The sequence below is a fragment of the Sebastes umbrosus genome, chromosome 24 (assembly GCF_015220745.1).
Source record: "Sebastes umbrosus isolate fSebUmb1 chromosome 24, fSebUmb1.pri, whole genome shotgun sequence".
Lineage (NCBI taxonomy): Eukaryota > Metazoa > Chordata > Actinopteri > Perciformes > Sebastidae > Sebastes > Sebastes umbrosus.
In genome coordinates, this window is record NC_051292.1 from 1,391,374 (window position 1) to 1,417,743 (window position 26,370).

At 41.8% G+C, this 26,370-nt stretch overlaps 1 protein-coding gene across 4 annotated transcripts; it reads left to right on the plus strand.

Moving 5' to 3' along the window:
- The first annotated feature begins 164 nt into the window (after positions 1-164).
- Positions 165-23,591, plus strand: ahr1b (aryl hydrocarbon receptor 1b). Of its 4 annotated transcripts, none has more exons than XM_037761431.1 (12): positions 165-413; positions 1,353-1,533; positions 2,095-2,297; positions 7,094-7,203; positions 9,291-9,380; positions 10,965-11,091; positions 11,263-11,399; positions 13,836-14,041; positions 14,172-14,281; positions 15,528-15,669; positions 15,751-17,209; positions 19,775-23,591. In XM_037761431.1, the coding sequence occupies exons 2-12, from the start codon at positions 1,493-1,495 to the stop codon at positions 19,919-19,921; spliced, it is 2,772 nt and encodes a 923-aa protein (XP_037617359.1). In that variant the 5' UTR covers positions 165-413; positions 1,353-1,492; the 3' UTR covers positions 19,922-23,591. The 4 variants fall into 4 exon arrangements, with proteins under 4 accessions (XP_037617359.1, XP_037617362.1, XP_037617358.1 ...); XM_037761434.1 differs by having other exon boundaries at positions 2,110-2,297; XM_037761430.1 differs by having other exon boundaries at positions 1,454-1,533.
- The last annotated feature ends 2,779 nt before the right edge of the window (positions 23,592-26,370 follow it).

Sequence of the window (26,370 nt, forward strand, 5' to 3'; positions counted from 1 at the left end):
TTTACTTATAAAATTATCTTAAGTCAAAATTTTACTTATAAAATTATGTAAAGTAAAAAAATGTACCTGAATGTGCGTGTTTTTTTCCTGACGTGACCTTTGACCTGCTGCGCGCTCCCGACGTCAAATCAGTGCCCGGGTTGCGCGCAGCTGGTCCGGAGGAGAGAGAGGAGAGCAGCAGCAGCAGAGAGCTCCGGGAGGAGAGGACGAGGAGGGAGAACATTTCACTTTAATGGGTTCATTTTAACGGTTTTTGGAGCTGAACTTCGTCCTCAGGATGTGAAGTTCATCTGGTTGTTTTTTATTGAGGAACATCCGCGGAATTTGTCGCCCCGGTGGAGCAACATGGACGGATAACCGGAGCGCTAGTCCTCCTGTGATGGTCCTGAGAGCTCCAGTGCGTCTGTTTCACAGTGAGTTATTTTATTTTTAATTATTTAATTATTGTTTTATGACTTTATCCTCGTAATATAATGACTGTTTTTTCGTAAAGTTATGACTTTATTCTCGTAATATTACGACTTAAAGTAACAGTTGGGGATATTTAAATTTATTATTTTATTTTTAATTTATTTATTATTTATTTTATTATTATTTTATGACTTTATTCTCATAATATTATGGCTTTTTTTCTTGTTAAGTTATGACTTTATTCTCGTAATATTATGACTTGTTTTCTCGTTAAGTTACGACTTCTTTTTCGTAAAGTTATAACTTTTTTTTCGTAAAGTTATGACTTTTTTTCTCGTAAAGTTACGGCTTTATTCTCGTAAAATTACGACTTTTTTCTCCTAAAGTTACGACTTTATTCTCGTAATATTACGACTTTTTTCACGTAAAGTTACGACTTTATTCTCGTAATATTACGACTTTTTTCACGTAAAGTTACGACTTTATTCTGGTAATGTTACGACTTTTTTCTCGTAAAGTTACGACTTTATTTTCGTAATATTTTGACTTTTTTCTCGTAAAGTTACGACTTTATTCTCATAATATTACAACTTTTTTGTCATAAAGTTACGACTTTATTCTCGTAATATTCCGACTTTTTTCTTGTAAAGTTACGACTTTATTTTCGTAATATTACGACTTTTTTGTCTTAAAGTTACGACTTTATTCTTGTAATATTACGACTTTTTTCTTGTAAAGTTACGACTTTATTCTCGTAAAGTTATTACTTTATTCTTGTAATATTACAACATTTTTCTCGGAAAGTTATGACTTTATTCTCGTAATATTACGACTTTTTTCTCGTAAAGTTATTACTTTATTCTCGTAATATTACGACTTAAAGTAACGGTTGGGGATATATACATTTATATGTTAGCTTAAAGCAGTTTCCTGTCTGTCAGTTAATGAAAGCAGATGCTTCTGATCCCTGCGAGTGCTACTGGTTTCTACTGGATTCTACTGTCTGGAGCTTGTCTATTATAAGTTTATGGATTTCCTCCAGCTTCACTGTGAATAAATCAACAACAACAACAACAACAACATGTATGCTGGACGGAAAAGAAGAAAACCGGCGCAGAAGGGGTGAGTTAGTGGTTTATTAATTATAATAAAGTTGTTTTCATCAACTAACTTAATGACATTGACTCTGGTCATTCAAGACAATCTCTTATTACAGTTATTGAAGACAATCTATTGAGCAACATTCATATGGAAGGTCTATATATAATAGAAAATAGCTTGATTTTAACACTATTAATTAAATTTGAATGTATAAATCAAATTAAATGAAAGTTAGTAATAGTATTATTATCATTTTAATAAACATAAACACATGTAAATAAACATACATGCATATCCATACCAATATCCAATATTGGACAATAATGCTAATTAGCACCACACTAAAAAACAAGTATTATGAAAGTCATAAATATGTGAATAATCCTATTTAAGTGGAAAATAAACAACTCCCAGATCATCCCCAAAATCAGCCTCACACTTTTGGTTTCTTTGGAAGCGTTGGGATCTAGATTGTATAGATCTGTTTTGAATGGCAATATAACATCAGTATTTGCTCCACAGTTATAAACCTATTTGTGATAATTATTCACTTGATAATGAGAAAAATGTAAAATATCACAGTCTCTCTACGTCCAGAGTCAAACCGACCCCAACTGAAGTCGCCAAGTCCAACCCGTCCAAACGCCACCGCGACCGCCTGAACTCAGAGCTGGACCGGCTCGCCAGCCTGCTGCCCTTTCCTGAAGACGTCATCTCCAGCCTGGACAAACTGTCCATCCTGAGGCTCAGCGTCAGCTTCCTCCGCACCAAGAGCTTCTTCTCCGGTAGGAAACACGAGATTTAATGAAATATAGGTTGACGCTGTAGCTGCACAGCTGCATACATCACCTTAGACAGATCAGAAGATGTAAACTCCTACATGAGGAAATATAACACAATGATAACAGGAAGCAGCATGTTGTGGGTTCTAAACTACTCTGGCAGCATCAGCACGGGTTTAAAAGTGGTGACGATGACGAATCTTGAAATTGAGACAGATAGAGAAAGAAAGAGAAGCTGGTAAATGTCAGTGTGTAGTCTTGAAACAGCTGCTCTGCCCTTTTCCTTCCCTGCCTTCTGAAATACTGAAACAGACAGACAGACAGTGGTGGAAGGTTTAAGTAAAAAGAAAGAAGGTCATGAGTTTCTGGAGGCCAAGACTGTGAAATGAATCAGTTGGGAAATTTGAAAACCGCTAATTCAGGTGTGTAAAGATGTGAGTAAACAGGAATCTAAAACCTTAGTGTTCATATTTGAACCGGCAATAATGTCAATATAGACAGACAATAATGTCCCTCTTGTTCTCCACATATTTGAGACTTTGTTTGGCTGAAAGAAAAATCGCAAATACACCATTATAAAGAATTTCACAGTCTTGAGTTAAATGTATAATATATGCATAACTATTTTATCCCCAAAAAATATGTCTTCTTTGTGTTTTTTGTTCGTATATCCGTCCTATCACATCTGACATTCGCATATTGTGGATATTATACACAGACGTGCTGTGAAGTCCACACAGCCTCTCAGCAGCTGCTTGCTGTTAATAATAATAAGAATTCATACCGTGTAGTGAAGCCAAAACCCTATATATATATATATATATACATATATATATATAATATTTTTTGGGGTTTAGAGGTCGTGACCTTTGTGACTGGGCTGTCTGTGAGATCTCTGTTTAAGAAGTGGTGAAGTGGCTTTGTGGAGGGGTTAACAGGCTTACAGGCATAGCAGATGGATTTGGGGGATGTAGGTGTGTGTGTGTTTGTGTGTGTTTGTGTGTGTTTGTGTGTGTGTGTGTGTGTGTGTGTGTGTTTGTGTGTGCTGAATGTGTTCACAGATTGTGAGTGTTAGTCCGTCCAAAAGCAACAAACAGCCTTCAGAAATCCTTAAACCTCACTGAAGGTGTGGATTATCTGAATCTACTACAGGAGGCTCACTGATTAGCAGCTCTAACTACTTCCAGTACACATTTCAGATGTTTGGCATGTTTTTTTAAACCAGTCTCACAATGTTTACAACTGAGAGTGTCATAAAATGTTGAGCTATAATATTTAACAATAATAATGTGATAATATGCATCTCAAAGCTGCAACTAAATCTGATCAGTTACGTCTCTCAAAGGGTGTAAATTGTTTTATTTGCGTGCATGAAATGCCAGTTTGAGCTGCCAGAGATTCTGGTAAATTCACCCATTATCAGACAAAGCAAATATAAAACTGGGACTTTAAATGAACCAGACTGAAACCTAAAGTTCTCCAGAATCAAATGATGAATGGGTTAGAAAAAGTAAATAAATGCAGAAGAGTTAGGCACCCCGTAAATTGTTGTAGGTCAGCTGAACAGCAGCCTATCAAAGCCCTAAACAGGCTGTCTGCTTAAAAACACATTAGACGTCGTTGTTCCACGCTGACCCTGCAGAAACAGGCCAGCAGACCCATCTCTGTGTAAGTGCATGAACCCTGGACGACCCCCTCTCATCGTAATGTCTTAATACAGCCTCAATGTATTGTAGGTCAGCTCCTCTTGCCCGTGGCCACAAGTCGACCCTTGTCCCAAAGTCTCAGTCACACAGTAATGTAGGTCTGGAGAGACTGCAGAGAGGAGGTGGGAGGAGGAGATGAAAGCCTCGGAGAATAAAAACACGGCCAGATAATCCACTCACGGCCGCTTTACAGACCTTTTGAAGAAAGAAAGGGGGACACAGGCGCCCACTTTTCAACTTTTGACTCCCACAACCTCACAAAAAAAACCTGTTTTTATTTTTTCTTACAGTGTAATCCATCATGTATTTAACCTGCGAGCTGAGTTAGACATAACTTTAGTCAGTCCCCATGTTTGTGTCACTCTCTGGAAGTATATGGAAAAAATAGGTGAGGTTACACACCAAAAAACTTTTCTTATTAACTCAAAATGTCTAATTAACAAACACAACTGTTGACTAGAGTCAGAAAGCCATGTTCTCCTCCCAAGATCTCAGACTTTGTGTAGATTTAAAATGAATTTTCAGCTCTTCAAAGCTTGTCTTGTGTTTCTTTCTGTATCAGACTCTTTTCCACCTCATGTAGCAGCAAATGCAGGAGAAGGAAACGCCAAATATATTTCTGTGGAGGTCTGTGAAGACTTGATGCTGCATTCAGGACGTCTGGCAAAAACTGATGCACTCTACGGTTCAGTTGTTATCACATTTACACCGATCACTTCTCCTCTGCTGCACCAGAGAAACTTTACTTGAAATATAAACTTTATTCATAAAGGACATAACTATGTATTCACATCCATCCACTGAAGTTCAAATAAGAGTATTTCCTTTTATTGATCGCTGAGAGTCCAGTCTGGAGGAGGTGTGGTGGTGCAGTGGTCAGACTGGTGTCAGTCCAGTGTGTGTTAGTTAGTCCACATCTGTCTCCATGTGAAGCCATCTGCCAAGTGTTCAAAGCAGATTAGTGGTTCCTTATGTAATACAACAGTGTTTTCTATTATTTCCTACCGCTGTCACATGCTGTTTCCTCGCTGTTTATTTTCCCATGGAGACAATCAGTATTTCTTTACCTCTCAATATGTGCAATGTTTCAATAAATTCAGGTATAAAACTATATTTTAAACTGCCTAGATAGAGGATAATTCAAATAGTCAAATAAAGTGTTCAAGATCCTTCATGAATATTTAAACCTCTTCAAGCCCAACACCCACAAACACATTGTAGTTTGCAGATCTCTGTTGTCGATGTTGTCATTTGGGGGATGCTCTCCTCCCCTCAGCCCCGCCGCTGCACTCGGTTGAACCTTTGAAAAATGTATTTCGGTCATGGCAATGAGTAGCTGGATTAGACGGGTCATTGTTTGTGTCATTTTCCCTCCGGACTGACTGACGAGACTGCAGAAGATACTTTCTGTGGCTGCTGCAGGTTGATGAGTAGCTGTTGTGTTTAGTTCAGATTAGGTTTTATGAATGTCTGCAAAGGGTTAGTGTTAGAAACAAAGCTGCTGTCTCTCAGTCATTGCTATATGAGCTGTTTCTCTGGTTAAGTAACATCGTAGTAAAGCTTGTGGACTGCTCATGGTCTTAGCCAACGTGGACTCCCTCTGTGTGATGTATGGAGCTTCCTTTATGTTTCCTATCTGTAGAGAGAGTCGGAGGACTGAGAGCGTCTGTTGTGATGTCTTTATTGGCTGTTGGTGTCCTCGTCGCCCTCCGTTGTGCCAACAGATGTCCCCTCCTCCTCCCGCTCGCCTCGGGGTGTTTTTTCTTGCCGCCGGCTCCCGTTCATGACGTCAGGGCGCTAAATACCCCCTCCACCCCTTCTAGCTCTTAATTATTGATCGTCGACATGCTTTTCCTGCTCTCTCTCTCTCTCTCTCTCTCTCTCTCTCTCTTGGCCTTGTGAGCTTTCACTACACCGTCCCCAACAGAAAAAGGTTTGGATGCAGCTTAGTGAGGATTTTATTTTTATATGAGGAGACTTTTTTTTTAGATAAAGTCATTTATCTAATCATTTACTTTATACCATACCATAAATTCTAAGTGCAGTTAACCCTGAAGCTGCTGGACACAAAGACTCCATTAATGATAATAAACTGATGGACGATGGAGCTTTATTGATCCCGGCGTGGAATTTGGGTCACGATCAGAAGAAGCTGTTTAAGTGGTCGAACCTTCGGCCTCAGTATTGTGTGCAGCGCTCAGAGACTTCCTCTTCCATTAACGTCTTCAGAGAAGCTCTTTGTGTTCTTCAGACTCAACCCACTTAAATTCACTTTACCCCCGGGGTCAAAGGCACCGGGTTGGCCTCCATGTTTTTGTCTCAGGGGTCAGAGGTCACAGAGAAGCCCCTGTTTGTCTGCCTGACTGTACAGGAAATGTTTTAGTCACAATAACTGTCAATACACTTTGAAACGCCAGTGTTTTTATCGGTTTATTTGCAAGCTAATGAAGTGAAACAGAAAATATTTTGCCTATCCTGCTGGTCGTACTCCCTCAGGCTTTCCTTTACATTTTCTCCCCTCTCTCCATCTGTGCTTCAGTCCTCTTCAAATCAGCTTCTTTGCCTGGATGCAACTGGAAAGGATAAAGTCCAGTAATCTTATTAATCATTTCCAAATGATAATGAATGAACAATTTCAACTGTATTTTCTTGCCTGGATATTTGGGGAGGTTCCTTAGCACCTCAGATTATAGAAAAATTCATCAATATACAGATTTAAATCAGAACACTTTCTTTTGCTTGTAAAAACAATAATAAAAGACGACCATGGACCCAAACGCAGACATGATCCCTAAACTACAACAGCCTCTTGTCTGATACTTCTGTGAGCAGATGTCAGAAGCACTTTTTAATCATGAATCTGGGACCCATGTTTCCGTCTATACTGGCATAAAGGATCTTATAGAATCAGGGATTTTTTTTTTGTTATTTATCAGCCAACATATGATAAGCTAATATTTATAACATGATAACAGATTTCTGTGATGGGATTTTTAGAGACGTCTGCAAACTGATTTGTGTCTGACTAACAGTGATATTTTTACTGGATAAATGTCCGTCACTAACTTACCCTCTCTGTTTGTCTTTCTGTAGTGGCGCTGAAGAACCAGCTGTCTAACGGCCTGAAGAAGAGCAGCGATCACAGTGATGACAGCAAAGCGTCTGTGGATGGTCGCATACCTGAGGGGGAGCTGCTGCTGCAGGTTGGTGTCATGTTTACACTTCCATCATCTGTAAACAGGTTTTCCTGATCCGTCTTTAATCATGACTGGCGTTGTAGTTAATGTGGTTTGGAGTTAATGAATGTGGCTCAACTGAACAGATGTATTTACACTTTATAAACATCTGGATAGAGTCTGTGTTCAGTGGTTAGATCACTATTCTTCCTCAGTGTGTCTTGGGCTTGTTTACATCTGGATTTTATATGCGACTAGGCACAGTCAAGTAGCTATCGTCTAACCACTGACGACCTCTGAGGCTCTGAGTTAGTTGTGGCTTTTTTCCATGTATCATGTGGAGAGTCTGCACACAACAACAACAACAACAGTTGTAGATCAGTTGAAAAGTTAGCGTACATGCTGCAAAAGCATCACTTCTATCAGAACTGGAGTCATTGAAAGAAGAGCAAAGAACGGCACTGAACGTGTAAAGTATGGCAATGTTTTCACCTTCAGTTAGTTTCACTTTCGTTAGTTTGATTGACAGATGGTTCATCCAATCACCTGCAAAGCATCCTCTGAAAGTGCCAGCCCTTTTCCACTGACGGCTTCTCAGAGGATTCTGTGAAACAAACCATCTGACCGGGTCAGGTTAGGTTTCTCTGCCCTAAATCAGTTCATTGATAAATGTATTGATCCCAGCTGAGTAAATGGGTCACTGCAACAGTGAAGAATCAAGGATCAGCAGCTTCCTGCCTTCAGCTGCTCTGTTCCATTACGGACACCGACTGGCCCATGAATTATACAGAGCCGGTGAACACATCTATTATTGAAGTGAGGGGGGTTTGGATGGAGGATGTGTGTGTTGCTGGAGGTGGAAATCAACTAAAAGCATTTAAAGTATTCTTGGATATTTTACAGTATATCACCAAATCTCCAACACAGCTCTCATGCCTTCATACCGTCCGCTTCTAGACCAGTGAGTCTTCTTCTATGGTAAATACTGAGACAGGTACAGAGAGTTTCCCTGTGTTCACTCACATGGGGTTGTCATCTGACAGAGACAACAAACACATGAATCTACAGAAAATATTTATACACAGTGCCTGTATGCCACTGCACTCCGCTGCATACTGTGTGTGTGTGTGTTCATGTGTGTGTAGTGTGTGGGTGTATGTGTCGGGTGTGGTCACATGCAGATTTTGGCAGAATAATGGGTTCTGATTAACATGAGCTAAGAGAAGCTGTCTTGTTTTCAGCCTGATGATAATGAATTTCTGACTTCATGTAATGGATTTTAAAAGAGGTTTGAAAAGGAAATGTAATGTTTTGACCCTACAGCAGCGATGTAAATCTTAAAAAACCATGTGAGCAGCGTATTGGTGTCTGTTCGGATAACGCTTGGATTCCTACGGAGGTCATCCTCATCCTCATCCTCATCCTCATCCTCATCCTCATCCTCATCACTGAGGTGTGTGCGGATGCAGGCAGGATGCCGCTGTGACTCTTTGCCGTGTCGGGACACAGTGTCATCACCTCCTCACCGAGCCCCGAGGCTGGAGGAGGGAGAGGAGGAGTGATGATGGAGGTGTTAGTCATTCAGTACTGAGTCTGACCTCCTTCTCCTCCCTCCTCCTCCTCCTCTCCACTCGGCTCCAGCCTCTCCTCCTTGTCTTCCGCTCTCTCTGCCCGGGGGGAGAAGTCTCATCCCTGTTTTTTTATTTTGTCTTCTCTTATTCTATCTCCAGTCCCATTTCTTCTCTTCCTTCCTTGTTTGTTCTCACTGCGATCTGATACTAGTCTGGTAATTTCTTCTGAACAAGTCAAATCTTGTGAAATGTAAAATAGTGCATCTGTAGTAAATATGTTGATATGTTTGGCTTGCAAACATGCTAACACTTTAGCATTTGATATCCTAATCACCAGTGACTGGTGTCCTAAATGTAGCTCAGTCTACAACTACAGTTCAGATTGAAATGATATTTTCTGTGGATGTTCATGCTTAACAGACGTTTCAACTTTAAATGTAATGGGCTGACTGCTGTAAAATTGAATATGAGGGTTTACTTTAGTGACCAACCCCATTATAATCATTATAAATGTTAAACAAGCAATACGTTGTCTCTCTGCAGGCCCTAAACGGCTTCGTCCTGGTAGTGACAGCTGAGGGAATCGTCTTCTTCTGTTCTCACACCATCCAGGATTACCTCGGCTTCCATCAGGTAAAACCTTCCTGTACATTTCTAAAACAACGAGTCGCTTATCTCAACCCACCGGCCTATTCTTATTCTACTTTACTCTTTAGGTTATGTGTTGTCTCCACCTTTAGTTTGCCTTGTTTCATTCATTCAGACTCCTGAAAACATTTCTGTTGGTCCAGCAAGAGAGGAAACACAGGACCAATAGGAAATGAGCCCCAAACACAAGGAATGATGGGTAGAGGAAGTAGCTACTGCAGAACTAAATAAAGTTTTGTGTGATGCTCATATTCAGATATTTCTTCATGTGTTCTCAACTGAAGTTAACACCTCCAAAGTCCTCCTTGATTTCTTAAACACTTTCCAATAAATGGGCAACTTCTGGGTCATGTGACTTCATGACAAGCGGACCCTGAGAGCAGCAAGTGAACACATCGTCCGAGTGCCCTGAGGATTGAAACAAACGCACATATGGAGCGGGAGCTTTAATCCAATTGGCTTCGCAAGGAATTGCCGCCGCCTCCAGTCTAATCTCATTTTGGAGAATGTGATTATCAAATTATCCAAAGTGTCTGTCTGTCTGTCTGTCTGACACACACTTACATACACACAGACACACCATCTAAATGCAGGCTATGTATACACATGCCTTTCGTTCACACACACACACACACACAGACACACACACACACAGACAGGTGTAAACATCACCTCTCACCCCTCATTTCCCCGTCCACCTGAGGCGCGTCACCATGCATTTACCAAACAAACCCAAATCGGTGGTGAAGCTGCCGTCTCTGCTCACGTGTGTTCACGAGTGTTTGGAAACAAAAAACCTTGAGTGTCAACGGCTGTTGTAACGCCCAGAAAACACGACACAACTGAGGAAGAAGGAGCAAAACAACACCCGGCCTAAAAGGCTGCTGAGAACAGGAACATTCATAGTCAGACAACCAGCACACAGAAACAACCAACAATCATGTAACAAATAGAGTCAAGACAGCACATACAAGAGTCATGAGAGATAGTAAAGCTTTAACATCTCTAAGAAAGAATGCACCCTTGTCCCATTTCATTTGACTGAAGGGGTTGCCACAGTGGTTGTTTGATTGTCTTGAGCTAAGCTAAAGTAAGCAGACTCCTTCTTAGCCTAGTCACATCTAGTTTAGCACAACCTTTGCTTCAAGAGCCAATAACCCGGCTGCATAAAGCCCAAATACAGTCAATGAGAAAAAGAACTCCCCTTCTCCTTTTCTTGTTGGAGAAGTATTTCACGTAACACTTCTGCCTGTCAAAATTCCTTTTTGGTGACCTGAGTTTGATCGGGTGGTTCCACTCTGGTCCTCAGCCAGGTCATGCTGGGTCTGGGCGAGGGATATCAGGGTCACTGCGGGTCTTTGGCTCTGGTTCAACTATTTGAATCAAATTTTCAGCGACACTTGATTTCTTTTGGCTCCACTTCAAAGCAAACGGAATCAAACGCACCCCTCAGGGTACCTGCTGACAGTGACTGTCTCAATTCGTGCCGTCTCATGTTCAAAGTTGTATTTTTCTAAAACAGGTAAAATGTTCCTCACCCACTCACTGTATATTGTGTTTTCCTGTCAGACCGACGTGATGCACCAGAGTGTGTTTGATCTGATCCACACTGAAGACCAGCAGGAGTTCAGGAGCAACCTGCACTGGGCCCTCGCACCCCCTGCCAGCCTCGGCCCCCCCACGGATCCCTCAACAGGTCTGTAAACTGAAGAACATTCAGTTCAGCAGTATCTCCATGCTGTGTCGGTTCTAATCGGTGTAAAACTTGGTACAGCAGACGACACAAACATCACGCTACTGCATTACAAATGTCATGGTGAGTATAATGAAGAAATAAATGTTATTAGTTATTATTTGATGTCTTCAGATGGCGAGTCGGTGTCGACCTCTTCCTGCCTGGTGAGCTACAAACCCGACCAGCTTCCACCTGAGAACTCCTCCTTCCTGGAGAGAGGCTTCGTCTGCCGCTTCCGCTGTTTGTTGGACAACTCCTCCGGCTTCCTGGTAAGACTGAAATTTCAATAATACGGATACACACAATATATACACAACCCATTTTAACATTAGATTATTGATATGCACTTTCCTAGTCAAATGAAGTGATAAAAATGAATCAATATTTGAGGCTTGTGGTGCTTCTAGGCCCATTGGTGCTGCTAGCAGTATGGCGTGCCACTTCAGAGTCCCTCAGCGATCAGAAGCCACCATTTACTCCTGTAATCCGCCTTAAGAGAGCCTCGGGGTCGTGGGGAAAAGGGCCTTAATCCTCCCAGAGCAGAGGGGGAACTTGCTTAGTCAGGGTTGGTAGCTCCAGACCGGCCACTGCTACTTCCACTAAGACAATTAGCTGCAGATGGAGAAAAACACGCTGTGGTTCAGTGGCAGCGAAAAATCCCTTAAACCTGCTGGGAAAACTGGGGCAGGGTCCCCCATGAGCAAGGCACTTAAGAGGCCATACACACATTGTTCTGCAACGATATAGATGAAATTCATCATTTATCAAGATGCCAAACGTTTGATAATTTCAGTTTCTCATTTATGAGGATTTTTTTCTATGTTTTCTATTTTCATAGATTTAACCTCTGAAACACATCTTTTCTGATCATTTATTAGTTAAACGCTCTGCTAATACTTGAGAGACATTTGTGGATTTTGTTTTTTGTATAGTAATGCGGTTGAAGGCAGGGACTGACCTTTGTCAGTAGAGGAAAGTTACTGACATGGTTAGGGTCACTTCTTTATTACTTCTTTTGCCTGAAAGCTCAAGTTGAGGATTCATCGTCCTGCTCAAGGAACCTCCAGCAGCTCTCGTGAAGGGGTTCGAACCTGCATCTCTCTCTCCTCCCTCCCACTGCGTTTGCGTGAGCATTAAGCCAGGTTTCTGCTTCTGTCTACCGGTTGCTATGGCTTTGTTTTTCGTAATCCCTCCTGCTATTCAGGGCTAGATTCCTGACATCACGGCTGCAGGCCCTTAAACCCACCAAGGTCAATTAACCAGAGCTAACAGAGGAGGTGGGGGTCCTCACACGAGATGCCACAGGGTGAGAGGAGGACAGCAGACAGGAGAAAGTGTTTCAGCCTTTGAAAGGAAACCTTCTGCGTGGTGGTTTCTGTTATTTTCACAGATATTTTCATCATCAGACACATTTAGATGAGAAGGACGGAGTCATGATACAAAAACAAAACCAGCGACGTGTAACTAGCTGCTAGCTCCAGACATCCCCAGAAAACTTCTAAATGCTCCCTAGAAATACAAAGTCAGATCATTCTCCAAGTGTTTCAGGTTCCAGCAGTTAATTTAGCCTGCATTCATGTTTCACTGACAAGATATTGAGGCTTAAAGAAAGTACATGTTTGTAGTAATGTTTTGGATTTGCCTCGATTGTTGTGCCGGTAGCTGCTGGCTTGGTAATGTCGGTAGCTGGTAAATGTCTTCTTTGTTCCTGAGCTTGAATAGTGGAGTTAGATAAGTAGGGACATGGCATCCAGTGGGGCCAGCCACGGCAGTTTAACCTTAGCAGATACAATGTAGATGTAAAGTGTCTGCTCTTTGCTTAAAGGTACGTGGTGTCGCCTGTCGCTGCAGGGTCAAAACATCATTAACATGAATATTGGGCTTCCAAAGGAATGCTCACCCAACCTTGTAAGAATTAGTAGAAAGGACATTGTGTCACCAAAATGAGCCCAACAAGCATTGTTTATTAGGAGATACACAAATGTTTCCCTGAGGGGAGTACTAGATGAAATGCCACAACATCTAATCTTGGGAGCATGACTGTGCACAGCAAATTTCATGCTAATCCAAAGTTTGGCTTTATGATGAAGCATGAGGAAAGGCCACCAGGTCAATAAATCAAATAGACTTTGTCTGCTTGAAACTATCAATTTACATGCCGAATTAGCTACAAACCCAGATCTCATGAGTTTTATAGATACAGTATGTTGGTCACGGTCAACAACAAATGAGTTGTTCGCTGTTGTCAAAGATTTAAATTGACTTTGTATGTGTTGATCTTGGCCACATACATGAATATTATGAAGGTCACAGATTATTGTGAGACCAATGATTTGTCTAAGAACAGTACCGTGAGCCTTAGTTTGGATGATTATCAGTCATGCATGAAGTCCCAGTCACTTAAGTACTGTTTTCAAACAGTGTACAGCGAGTCATGTGACCACAGGGAGAGCAGCTGGAGGGTTTCCAGTAAGAGACACCAGTGGGCCCAGTGTGTTTACAGTGTACTGAAGTGGTATCGCTCTCTTCATTACCCAGCAGGATAAATAAGACTGATGGTGCTCGACAGGGAGAAAAGAAACAGCACTCGCTCGTCTGCTGTGGAACTTGATGTAATAGTCTCAGAGGGACAAGAGGAGGGTCAGGAAAGATATTCACAGCTTTCTCTTTTCATCTTATTTGTAATTGATGTGCTCTCCTCTCAGGCGTTGAACATCCAGGGTCGACTCAAGTTCCTCCACGGTCAGAGCCGTCAGAAGTGCGACAGCGAGGGGAGTACCCCACCTCAGCTGGCCCTGTTCGCCATCGCCACACCCCTCCAGCCTCCGGCCATCCTGGAAATCAGGACCAGGAACATGATCTTCAGGACCAAACACAAGCTCGACTTCACACCCATGGCCTGCGACGCAAAGTACGTACTCTCAAAACTTCACATTTACTGAATGTTGTTTAGTTATTTTGTAAATGCTGGAATGGAGCTCCACAATTGCTTTCAACTCAATTAGCAATTGTAATTCTTGTGTGTATCTGATGTTTTTCAGGGGTAAAATTGTTCTGGGCTACACCGAGGCGGAGCTGAGAGTTCGAGGTTCGGGTTACCAGTTCATTCATGCTGCCGACATGCTGTACTGCGCCGAAAATCATGTCCGAAGTAAGTCACAGCTGTTCGCAGTCAACTTTATGAGACTTCAGAATACTACTTTACTAATTTAGACGGCAGGTGTTGCACAATTTCTGATTTTAATCTAAAGAATTCAGATTTTTTTCTCGTCATATTACCCCTCCATCCTGGCTCCTTAATTCTTATTTTTTTTACCTAATATGCTGTCATATATATATAGATCCAACTTGCACATTTAATTACTGCTGGTCACACCGAGATAGCATGCTCAGAGGAAGAAGGTTGACTCACCAAACATCTAAACACGGAAAAGTCTACTTATGCAAACAGGGAAGTTGCTGGGCTGCTCAGAGAGTGATGTTAATTAGATCAAGCTGATTTATTGGCTTTTTTAACAGCACAAAAATGTGACTTTTGCAGCTTTCCACCCATCTAGGATCCGTACAGTATATATTGTGTATGTGTATTGTATGTCTCATGTTTGGCTCAACATTACATTTGTAACACACGCAGTAAACAAACAAACAATCGCTGTGTGCGTCTGTTGGTGATGGAGGAAATCTCCCAGCGAGAGTCAAGTGTCCTACTTACCTCGTGTACCGGATGACCCGGTTAGTCGTAACCATGGCGCCCTCAACGCGCTGCTACCAGACACGCTCGCTCACAAAGACACATACTGTATGCATGTAGTCATGCATACAGAAACAGAAATACATGCATATGCATTTGGAAACACAGAGATGCATACATGCTCTAATGCACGCACAGATGGGAAGGCGGGTTTCCACGTGATGCCATTTTAAAGCGGGTGGGTTTAAAAGCTAATGAAATTCTTTTGGGATTCATCAGTGAGACGAAGAAAACAGTAATGATGAGCACATGTTAACTGTTGAACTGGTATATTCACAATGTACAGGAAGCAGCGTTCCACTGGTTTTGTGCTTCACTATGAAGCTTGTTTAGAAACTAGACAGCACAGAAACATGACCTGCACCACAATTACACACACCGACAGACACAACACTGAGACGTGGAGATGAGGGACCGGGCGTAGAAGGATGTGATGGTGCATGTATGTGTGTTGGGCTGCGTCAGTGTGTGCAAACAGGACTTGTAACATGTGCATGTAGCCAAAGTGAACATCAGCATGTAGCCTCCACCACAGCAGCACGCCCGACTGAGCAAATGCAGGGTGAGTGTGTGCACACTGCGGGGCGTACAGAGCGTAAACTGCAGCGACACGGAGCCTCTGATGTCTCGTCTGATGTGATTCCAGTGATGAAGACGGGCGAGAGCGGCCTCACCGTCTTCAGGCTGCTCACCAAGGACAACCGGTGGAAGTGGGTCCAGGCCAACGCCAGGCTCGTCTACAAGAACGGCAAGCCAGACTACATCATCGCCACCCAGAGGCCCTTGGTGTAAGTGGACGACGAAGCTTGATTTTTGAGTTTGAGCTAATTTATCTGTTAATTTCTTCTCTGTAACACGTATTTCCGCAGGGATGAGGAAGGGGGGGAACACCTGAGGAAGCGATCGATGCACCTTCCCTTCACATTCGCCACCGGAGAGGCGATGCTCTACCACACCGGTTATCCATTGCACGGCTTCCCCGATTCCTTCCAGGGCAAAGCCAAAGGCAGCAAGTCCAAGAAAGGCAAACTGGACAAGAGCTCTTCAGATGACCTGGACCCAAAGTCCTTGCTGGGAGCGCTGATGAGCCAGGATGAGTCTGTGTATGTCTGCCAGCCGGACACAGAGCCTAAGATGTCTTACCACAGCAGCCTTTTTAGCGAGCAGCAAGATGACAGTGACGGCTTTAGTGGCTTGTTAAGTGGCGACAGCTGGCATATCACATCTAACGGGGAGACGGGGAGATGCACTAGCAAAACATCCAGTTATGACCCACTGCTGGCCACTTTGGACTCTCTGTCCCTGGACGGAGAGGAAACGTGCTCCAACAGTGAGCTCTTTAACGCCCTGGAGAACCTGGGCCTAAATGCTGAAGACCTGGAGCTCCTGCTGCTGGACGAGAGGATGATCCAGGTGGAGCTGGGCCCCAACCACATCCCAACACTTACTGACCTTCTCACCAACAACGAAATCCTCTCCTACATCCACGACTCACTGGAAAGTGGGGCAGAGGGGCTAGAACAAGGAGAAAGAGGTGGATTCGGACCTTCAACTCGTCCACCGGACCCAGCCCAAAGCGTATCCCAGCAGCCACAGGCGTGCCTCACACCTGCTGTCCCTCCAGCTCTGCCCATCATCCAGCTGTCGCAACAGATGCAGCAACACATCAGTGCAGGTGAGCTGATGAAATCTCAACAGATTCAGTCTGTCTCCCAACCTGGAACAGGGATTCCTTACCACCATCACCCTAACAACCGCACCCATCATCACCCACATACTGTACTCAAAGCCTCGCAGCTGAACGGTGAACATAAACACATTAACTCGCTTCTGGAATCGAGTCAACAGTGGCAGCTTCAGCAGGACCCGCGCTCGGTCCACCTCCAGTCCCATCAGCAGGTTAGCAGCTCGAGCGCCTTGCTGCCTGGTTTCCAGAATCAGCTCGGACTCACAACAAACGGATCTTACATCCCAAACGGACACACAGCCTTTCCACCAAACGTGGAGGTCGGCCACACAGGTTACAACCTCTCCAACATGACACACGCAGGTGGCACAGTGCTGAATGGCGTGACCACACCGGACGTATGCCACTACCAGAGTTTGGTGGCCGCCACTCGTCCCTACCAGCTGCAGGGTCACCAGAAACACCAGCCGATGTTGCAGCAGACTCAGGTTCCACCATCCTGTTTGCCCCAGTGTCCCACCCAGAGCTCTGCACTGGAGTTAGAGCAGTTACTGGGTCTGTCCCAGCCACAGCACAGCCTGCCGTCATTAGAGGCCTACAGCATGTTCAACACCACCACACAGGACTCCACTCACAGCAAGGTAAGAGACCGAGAGCAGGAAACTGAAGTGATGCAGTCAGAGTGTAGAATCTGGCTCAACATGTCCCTCTGTAGTCATTTTAATCCTGTTTAGGGTGAAGTTTAATTTTTCATTCAAGAATTAAGCAAGCGCAAATGTGTGAAAGTAACACCTTTTCATAAGTTCCCCAGAAAATTATTCCATTAGATAATCATCTAATGAAAGCAGAACTATAACGAGATCTAATTATTGATTTCCCCCAGTTATACAATTGCTTTTCAGAGAGGGCTTTGGACATCAGTCAGACCAAACACTGGCTGTTAGGACAGTAACTGTAGTCCTATTTGCATTTGATTGGTAATATTACCAAAAATAGAGTCAAATCCAGGACGACAGTGATTTGTGCGGGTTTCATTATCCTGCAGCGAGTTTCATTAAACACAGAGGTTGGAGGGTAATTTATACTAGTCGCATGAAAACAGGGCTTGTGCAGCATGTCCATGAGGAGGTGAGTAATGCTCCTTTAACAGTCATCCTGAGTCCCGCTAAGACCTTCTGTCTTGTGTCAGGCCTGTTCTGTCTTTCTCTTGTCCTTCTCACTATCTTAAAAACGACTCAAGCTGCCAGCTCTCCTCAGAGCTGTTTGGTCTGGGAGCCAAACTCTTGATCCTAGCCCACTGATGAGGCCCGAAGTCTGCGTTGCCCTCAAATATCAGTGAACGTCAACAAACCGAGGGCTGCGGAATCTACAACCCTTCAACCCTGCGCTGTTCTCTTTCACTGTCATGAAAATGGATCTTTTTCCGAGTCAGCACACAGAGGCCCCGGGCTGGCATGGAGCTCAGTGTAAACTGTGATGATGCGACCAGACATGCCATGTAAATAAGACGAGGGGGAGATGGGTCAGAGCAGCGCAGTCTCAGAATAGAGGCCACTACAATCTATTCTCTGTCTGGAGAAGACGTGGGGTTTTATTAGCCTTTCAGGAGAAGTTCTGTTTGATTTATGCTGAATATTTCTGTATCAAACTTGCATGAAATAACCTTCCACTCAGAAATACTTTCAATTCTCCACTGAATTTTGATTGTTTTTCATCCAGTCCTTTTTGAACATATACCATATACTTATGGCGTTAGAACAGACCTGATAAAAGTTTAATTGAAGATAATTAATCTGTTTCAGTTTTTTTCATGGCCCTAATAGTTGTAACTTACATTAAAAGGAACATTTTAAGAATATCTGCTATATAAGCTATTTCAAATGTAATTGTAGGGATCTTGATGCACTGTCAGACCCACCGCAGCCGAGCATAAACTCACATTATTTGGGTTGCTTAATGAGACTGTATATAATGTTCAGGGGAAGCAGGAATTTGTCTTTAAAGTCCAACAAAAACGTTTCCCTGTAATGACAGAGCAGTGAGGGCTGGGGAATGTCATCCTTAAAAAACGCTAATCAGTTAGAGTACAAAGACGAAACGCGTAGCTGGTGGTCCAGAGAAATTCCCATCGTAAAACATAACGAGGTAACGAGACCTCGCCAATCAACGCTGCCAAATTGAAGTTTGAAGCAGGATTTAAACCAGGAGCTGTCTGGTTTACTTCTCTGTGCCTGTAGAACAAGTCGGCATTGTTAACGTAGCTGTGAGCTCCAACAAAGGCCAGTCTTCCTATTGGTTAAAAAAAACATAACAAAGTAGTTTAAATCTCACTTTTGCTCTGTGAGGAATATTATAACCTGCTTGTCGATTATGGGATATTGTTACTCTATATGTGTTTATGACACTTTCATGAAGTCAAAATCATGATTTGTTCGATCAAAGATCAGATTTTCTTTCTATTATTCAGTGTTATTGTTCCACGGCGGGATAACAAAGGAGATGTAATGAAATATGAGAGAATGGGCCGGAGAGAGGAAAGAAGAGCAAAGAGGCAGTAGTGAGGAAGAGTACAATAATGAATAGAATAAGGTCGGCCCCAGAGATGGACGACCCCGGCAGGCATCCATTCATCCCCGCCCCATTCAGCCTCCACTGTTATTCTTCAGGGTCACTGACTGTCGCTGAAAGAAAAATACTGGCAGGCTGGCCAGTCAAGCATGAGCAGTGCTGACCTACAATTTGACTGTCATTACCTAATGCTGTGAACGCAGGGTGGAGGGGGAGGACTATTCTCAGCTCGGATAGAAGCACGGCGCTACTGTAGTTTATAGACTGTGAAGAAAATATACATCATCTGTATGAAAGTGCAGCGCAGCAGGAGGGAAATACTGAGCATTCTCTCAAAGAAAGGAGAACATATAGTGATGAAAATGCTCACAATAAATACACAATTATCATTTATAATAGTATATCAGAAGAAAGTGCATGAAATAATAGAGCTATTATTCTCAACATGTTATACAATATTCAGGGTCATGAAGAGCAAGCCGTACCCGTCAGTGGTTCTTTATGGCAACACTCTTTGTTTTTAAGTGGTTATAAAATCAAAATGAGACTTTTCACAAGCAGAAATTGTGACAGAAATAAACTAAAAACATAAATAGACGGAACACCGTCTTTAAAATGTGACCACTTTGTTTTTCCAGCTGGAGAACGGTTGCCTCCTCAGTGCCACCAACGCAGCGTACATCAGGACGTGTCTCATGCCCAATGGAAATGGAGTGGCGACGGGCGACATCCCAGACGGACTCCCCACCCTGCAGGACCCCCAGAAATCAGGATTTTTCCTCTGATAGGATGATGGCAGAGCATCCGAGGAGGCTAGAAGAGAAGAGAAGGTACATAAGGACACATCTTTTTTATTCAACAATTACAGAAAGACTTTATATCAGGTTCTCTCTGTTATGGTGTCTCATCCTTTAGTCCGACATCACTACTCGGAGAACCGACAGGGAAAGACGTGTTTGTGTCTGTCACACTGCGTATTATAATATTGCTAGTCGTGCGCTCACTGAAAGTTACATTTGTATGTTTGGATAAGACTCGGGCTCTTTGTTGTCAGGTGTTTCCAGTTTGCTGGAGCACGTACCTGATAGGAGCTCATCACTTTCTGATCTGTATAGACACGGTTAAAGTCCTGAAGACAAGAGAGACCGGTCTCTCTCTAGCTGTATCATCCCATGCTGATACTCCAATAACTCAGTTGATAAAAAGAACAATGACTTACTTTTTGCTGGATCACTACAAATGTTGTAACACCATATAATATAATAGAAAGCAGAGTTTCAGCACCGGACTATTCAAATGAACTCACTCTCATAATGTGCATCCTTCCCATTACTGCTGACTATTTCCTAAAGCACACTGTACGCTTTAAGATTCCTACTTTACAAGTAGCTGTTGGTTAACAACGTACCCTTTGACAAATAAATAAAGCTGCATAAGATTGACTTGCTCTAATATCACAACCAAGCTTCAGGTCTGCTACTTGATTTTTAATATTATACCGGTATGCTTTGAAGAATGGTCTGCAGTTATATTTAAACAATAGATTTGCAGTTAATGGGCTGAATGAAAACCACCACCGATGGAGATATATAATGTCTCTACAGTATTTTGATTGAGAACATTTGTGTGTGTGGAAATAACACTCACAAACTTTAACTTCAAGATTACATTTGTATAAGAACAAGCTGCTTTCACTGTACTGATAATCTGCTTGTTTTTCCGTATAGGGGAATCATGTGGAGAGGGAACCGTAGAGATGAGATTTGGGCTGAACACACCAACAGATTATTTAAACGTTCGTAGATGTAGGTGACCTGTAGGGTTAGTAGATGTCGTTCGCCCTGGTGCTTTACATGTCGACAAAACAACATTTCATTCTTATGGTTAATATTGTTGAGATGAGATTCAAACAGATGGTCAAAGTTTAAAATCAGAACGTTTTTATTTGTTCACCGCGTTTATCCTAATGCTGCATTTTAACCTACTTGAGGTTTACAATGATGTTGTGCACTTACTTAATATTAGAGACATAATCAGAAAGGATCTGATTTGTCCGTCAGTGGCACTGAAATCCAACATTAAAAAGCATTTTAGTTTCCTGACCGGAGACAGTGTGAAAATCTCCCGTTAATGCCTTGTCTCGGCGGCCTCGGCCAGTCCGACCCCCGCTTACTTTATCCTGCAGTCGCGTCACGTGGGAAACACTGAGTGCACTTACATGCACACAGTAATCCATTAAGGACCTAATTGTAAATAATAGATTACAACTGAAGGCTGAAGAGGAAGCGCATGGAAGTATTTCTCAAGTGTTTGTTTACCTGTGATCACAAATGATTGAGAGAATATATACGCACTTCAATGTAGGAAACAGTGGGTTTTTTATTTTCATCTCTGGCCATTATGTTTATGTGTGTAAACCAATTTAAAGTAAAGATCAGAAGCAAAGTGAAAGTGCTCCTTGATCCGTAGTATTAGTTGGAGACTCAAACCAAACCATGCTAACCCGGCCAGGCTTAGCAGATAGCTCTAATGCAGAAATGATGCATTTCAACTTCTGTTAAAGCCACTACATGTACGAAGGGTTTGAAAATGTCCTACTTCAAAACGGAGACTTTAATACAGCTGTCATGAAGACAGTATTGTGTCTTTGTTGTCTTTGTTTTTGTCAAACAAACGTGTCACCAGACATTCTCTAAACAATATCACGAAACCCGACTCCCTCTTGAAGAATCATAACCTGGACTCCTGCGTCCATCAGTGGGACATGAGAGCTCATGCTGCGTTCATGTCATGTCAGATTAAAGGGATAGTTTGGATGAAATAAGCTTGTATGAAGTACCTTTCCATAGTCAGTGTATTACCCACAGCAGATGGAGTTTTTAGACACCTAAAACTCAATGAATCAAGTGTACGCCATATTTAGAATATTTTCACCGCTTCCCTCTCCGATGGGAAACTGAACTCTCTTCAAATCACCAGACTCCTTTGACAATTTCATTCATTTGACCTCGCAGAACACGGGAGTTGCTGGTCTACCGCCGCCTCGATCGGTTAGTTAGTTTGTGTTATTGTGTGACTTTGGTGTTTTAAAGGGTTAGTTCAGAAGTCACACAATAACACGAACAAACTAACCAATCTAGGCGGCGGTAAACCAGCAACCCCGCATGTTCTGAGAGGTAAAATGAATGTTTTTGTCAATCAGTCCACCATCTACTGTAGGTAACACACTGACTATGGATAAGTACCTCATACAACCCGACTTCAAAACATCCAAACTATCCCTTTAACTGTAAATAACAGATGCAGCTTCTTAACTGGATATTATGTTTAAGCAAATTGTAATTAACATGTGTGGAGTCTTTTCTTTTTCTAGATGAAAATAATATGTGTCCAAAAATTTGATTTCAAATCAAAATGATCATTTACATTTATAAGAAGTTATATATACGTGCTGATTGATTTGAACAAACCATGTTAAACTAGCTCAGTTCTGATGCGACATGAACACAGCATTAAAGAAGCTGGACGACAGACTGGACAGCATTTAGCATTTAGCACCGACTCAAAAACCAAATGAGAAACATGTGAACACACATGTGTCTGCAGTTGCTCCATTGTTGAATGTCTTGTGTAAACTGTAACATGAAGCTTTTATTTCACTATAAAAAAAGGTGCTGAAAAGTGATTTGTGGATTTTGGTAGCATTAGCTGATGACGAACGTCACAACAACGAAACGCATTTACAGATTTGCCTCTTTGTTTTTTGTCTTTGCAATTTTTTTGTAAACTGACTTTTCTTATAAAACAGAATATTTAAACCAGTTGTGAGATCAAATGCTGTATGAAAGATTATAAAATGACAATCATTTTCCAAGGCGCTTTAAAAACAAACAAAATGGTTGTGTGTGTGTATATAACTGTGTTTTCTAATGGTGTTGTTGCAAGCACTACTTTAAAATCACTGCTCTTACAAACTCTTTCTCCAGCACTGAAAGTAGTCTTGTAGAAAAAAGCATTTTATGACTCCATGTTGTATGAATATTGTTGTGTTTTATCTTCATGTCATGTTTGTCACTTTAGCTCAAAACTAAAACGGTGCCATAACGGTAAGCCTGTCCATCTTTCAGTATATTTCAAAGCACTTGAGCTACATTTTACATATAAATCTTTTTTTATCCACTTTGTCCACCAGATAACATTTTAAAGTGACTGTTAATTGTTTTGTATTTTCATTTTGTCGAGTCAAACTCAACTTTGGAACCAAACTCTCCGTACGCTGTTTTGTCGTGGTTCATTTTTTTAAAAGCACACAGACTTTATTTTGCTACTTTTATCACTGAAGGTTGTAGCTGTATGTAAACAAAACTTTTTAAAAATGCAGTTTGTCTTTGGGCCGTGTGTTGAAAATGTGCTCTTGGATCCTGGAAATAAAGGATTTTGTGCAATCACACTGAATCGTCTCCTCTGTCTGATTGTGCTCACTCATCTCCTGTCTTTTCAGAGCCTGACATTCCTCACCTGCCCAACAGCTGTCACTGTAGTTCCCCACCTCAACCACCACCTGAGCTGCTCACCTGTTCATCCCCCAACCAATCAACCAATCAACCTGTCCTTCAGGCAGTATGCAGAGTAGCCAGCCAGCCAAACTGTGACAGGAATTACAGGAAGGTTAGGTAAGAAATTCACAAGAACGCAGATTAAAAACATGTCAACCTCAAAAACTGGACTGGCACCTGGACTTTTAACCCTGGTCTGGTTGAATAATAACAGTCATTTACAGATTAAATTGATTTTAGTTGCAGAAACTGACATCAAGAGTTTAAAATAATGAGTAAGATATATAGTTTTTACACAGACATTACTTTTTTAAATCATTGTGACCAATGTGTATTGGCACATTTTACTGTTTAAGAATACACTTATCAGTACCCTGTTGGAGACACTGTTGTTAAATTACCTAAAATCTTAACTGAATATAAAACAAGAGATAACAAACATAATAATAATGTGAAGAAACATAATTAAATATAATACCACAAATAACAATTTGATTACAGCAATGATCAAACAGCAACAATAATTAAACAATATTTATAAAAAACAAGAAAAAGTATTAGTTGATGTGTCCAGTAGAATAACCAATAAGGTGAAATCCACCCTGAGCTGACCTCAGAGATTTTAAAAACTGAAGTGACGCACGCCACCAGTAACCTGAGGAAGCTTTTAGCTGCTGTCACTGAACCGACAACACACACACACACACACCAGTATTTTCCATTTCCACCCCTTCCGTTCTTACGCTTTTTGCACCAGCAGATGTGTGAAGTCACGCCTGGCAGAAAGCAAACAAACACACACTGATAACCAGAGGCGATCTGCCGGAGACTAAAGCGACTATTACTGACCGACAGCAGAGATAAAACACTGAGCCAAAGCATAAAATATCTCCTCTAAAACCATGAAATATCTCCTCTAAAATGTTTCTAAAACAGTGAAATATCTCCTCTAAAACTGTGAAATATCTCCTCTAAAACAGTGAAATATCTCCTCTAAAACTGTGAAATATCTCCTCTAAAACAGTGAAATATCTTCTCTAAAACAGTGAAATATCTCCTCTAAAACTGTGAAATATCTCCTCTAAAACAGTGAAATATCTTCTCTAAAACTGTGAAATATCTTCTCTAAAACTGTGAAATATCTCCTCTTAAAACCATGAAATATCTCCTCTAAAACTGTGAAATATCTCCTCTTAAAACCATGAAATATCTCCTCTAAAACCATGAAATATCTCCTCTAAAACCATGAAATATCTCCTCTAAAACAGTGAAATATCTCCTCTAAAACAGTGAAATATCTCCTCTAAAACTGTGAAATATCTCCTCTTAAAACCATGAAATATCTCCTCTAAAACTGTGAAATATCTCCTCTAAAACAGTGAAATATCTCCTCTAAAACAGTGAAATATCTCCTCTTAAAACCGTGAAATATCTCTTCTAAAACTGTGAAATATCTCAAAAAGAGGTCAAAGGGGATCTATTTAGTTTTCTTTGTGAGCGTCTACATCTGGAGTGATTTGTATCACCTTCAGCTCAAGCTCAGATTTATGCATCCTGGGGATCAAAATGCATTCAGAAAATGATAGAAAGATAAAAGCCTGACTGTGAAGGTGTTTAAAACGACAAATTTTAGCTGCACACATAAAGGCTTCCTCTGCCGAGTGCTGAACGCTGTCTGCTTGCCGACTTTACATCTTTAATGACTCGCCCCAAATCATTTATGAGAGTTTTTCTTCTCCCGCAGCCTTCAGCCGGTTAACTTTGCCCGCTTGTGACGTGATCAATCATCCAAGCAAGATGTTGTGTGTCCCACTTTAGCTTGCCCGGGCCGCTGCGTCACACAGCCCGCCGCCACAGGCCGCTGGCGAGGCCCGCTGGGAGAGTTCAAACCTCAAGGAGGCGCCAACCGAGAGCAAAGATGTTGTTGTTGTGTTGGTCATTGAGAGAATTCATTACAACCGCTCCGAGAAACCACGAGGAAGACGACTCTGTGTTTCCTTTGTATTGATAACGGTGCTCTCCATCACAAAACAGGCTGAACATGTAGATCTAAAAGGATGAGATCTAAAGCAGATTATGGACTAAAAGCATCACTTCCTGTTCTGTTTGCATTGTGAAGTGTTTTTAAAGGAGCACTAAGAAATGTTTGGACTGCACTGCAATAGTATTTAATTAAAAAATGACAAAAATAAACAAGTTTCATTAGGTTTTGTCAAAAGCTGATGAACAAAGTTTTAGTATCCCCCTGCTTCTGATAACAAGAGGTCACTTGTCAGGTAAACACGGATCATTTAATGCTGTTTCTTTTCCTGATGAAGTCTTTTCCTTCCCTCACTTTCATTGTGGAGGTTAAATGTTCGTCGGCTTTACCTGCACGTTTTAATCAAGTTCAGACTGTACTGTATATCAACAGAGTTACTGTCAACGTCCAATATTTAACACCTCGATCAGGAGTCTCTGCGGTTGTGCGTCGCTTCTGCTGCACAGACAAGATATGAAATATTTAATGATCGTCTATAACCACTCAGGCCTTTTCCCTGATGGAAAATATGGACACTGTGCTGTTTCTGTGAGCGAGTGCAGAGCTCTGACCTGCTTTCAGGCCCTACTAACGCTGTTTTTTAAAAAAAGAGTATTCAAACAGCTCAAATCTGAATTTTCAAATGATTTTTTTATGC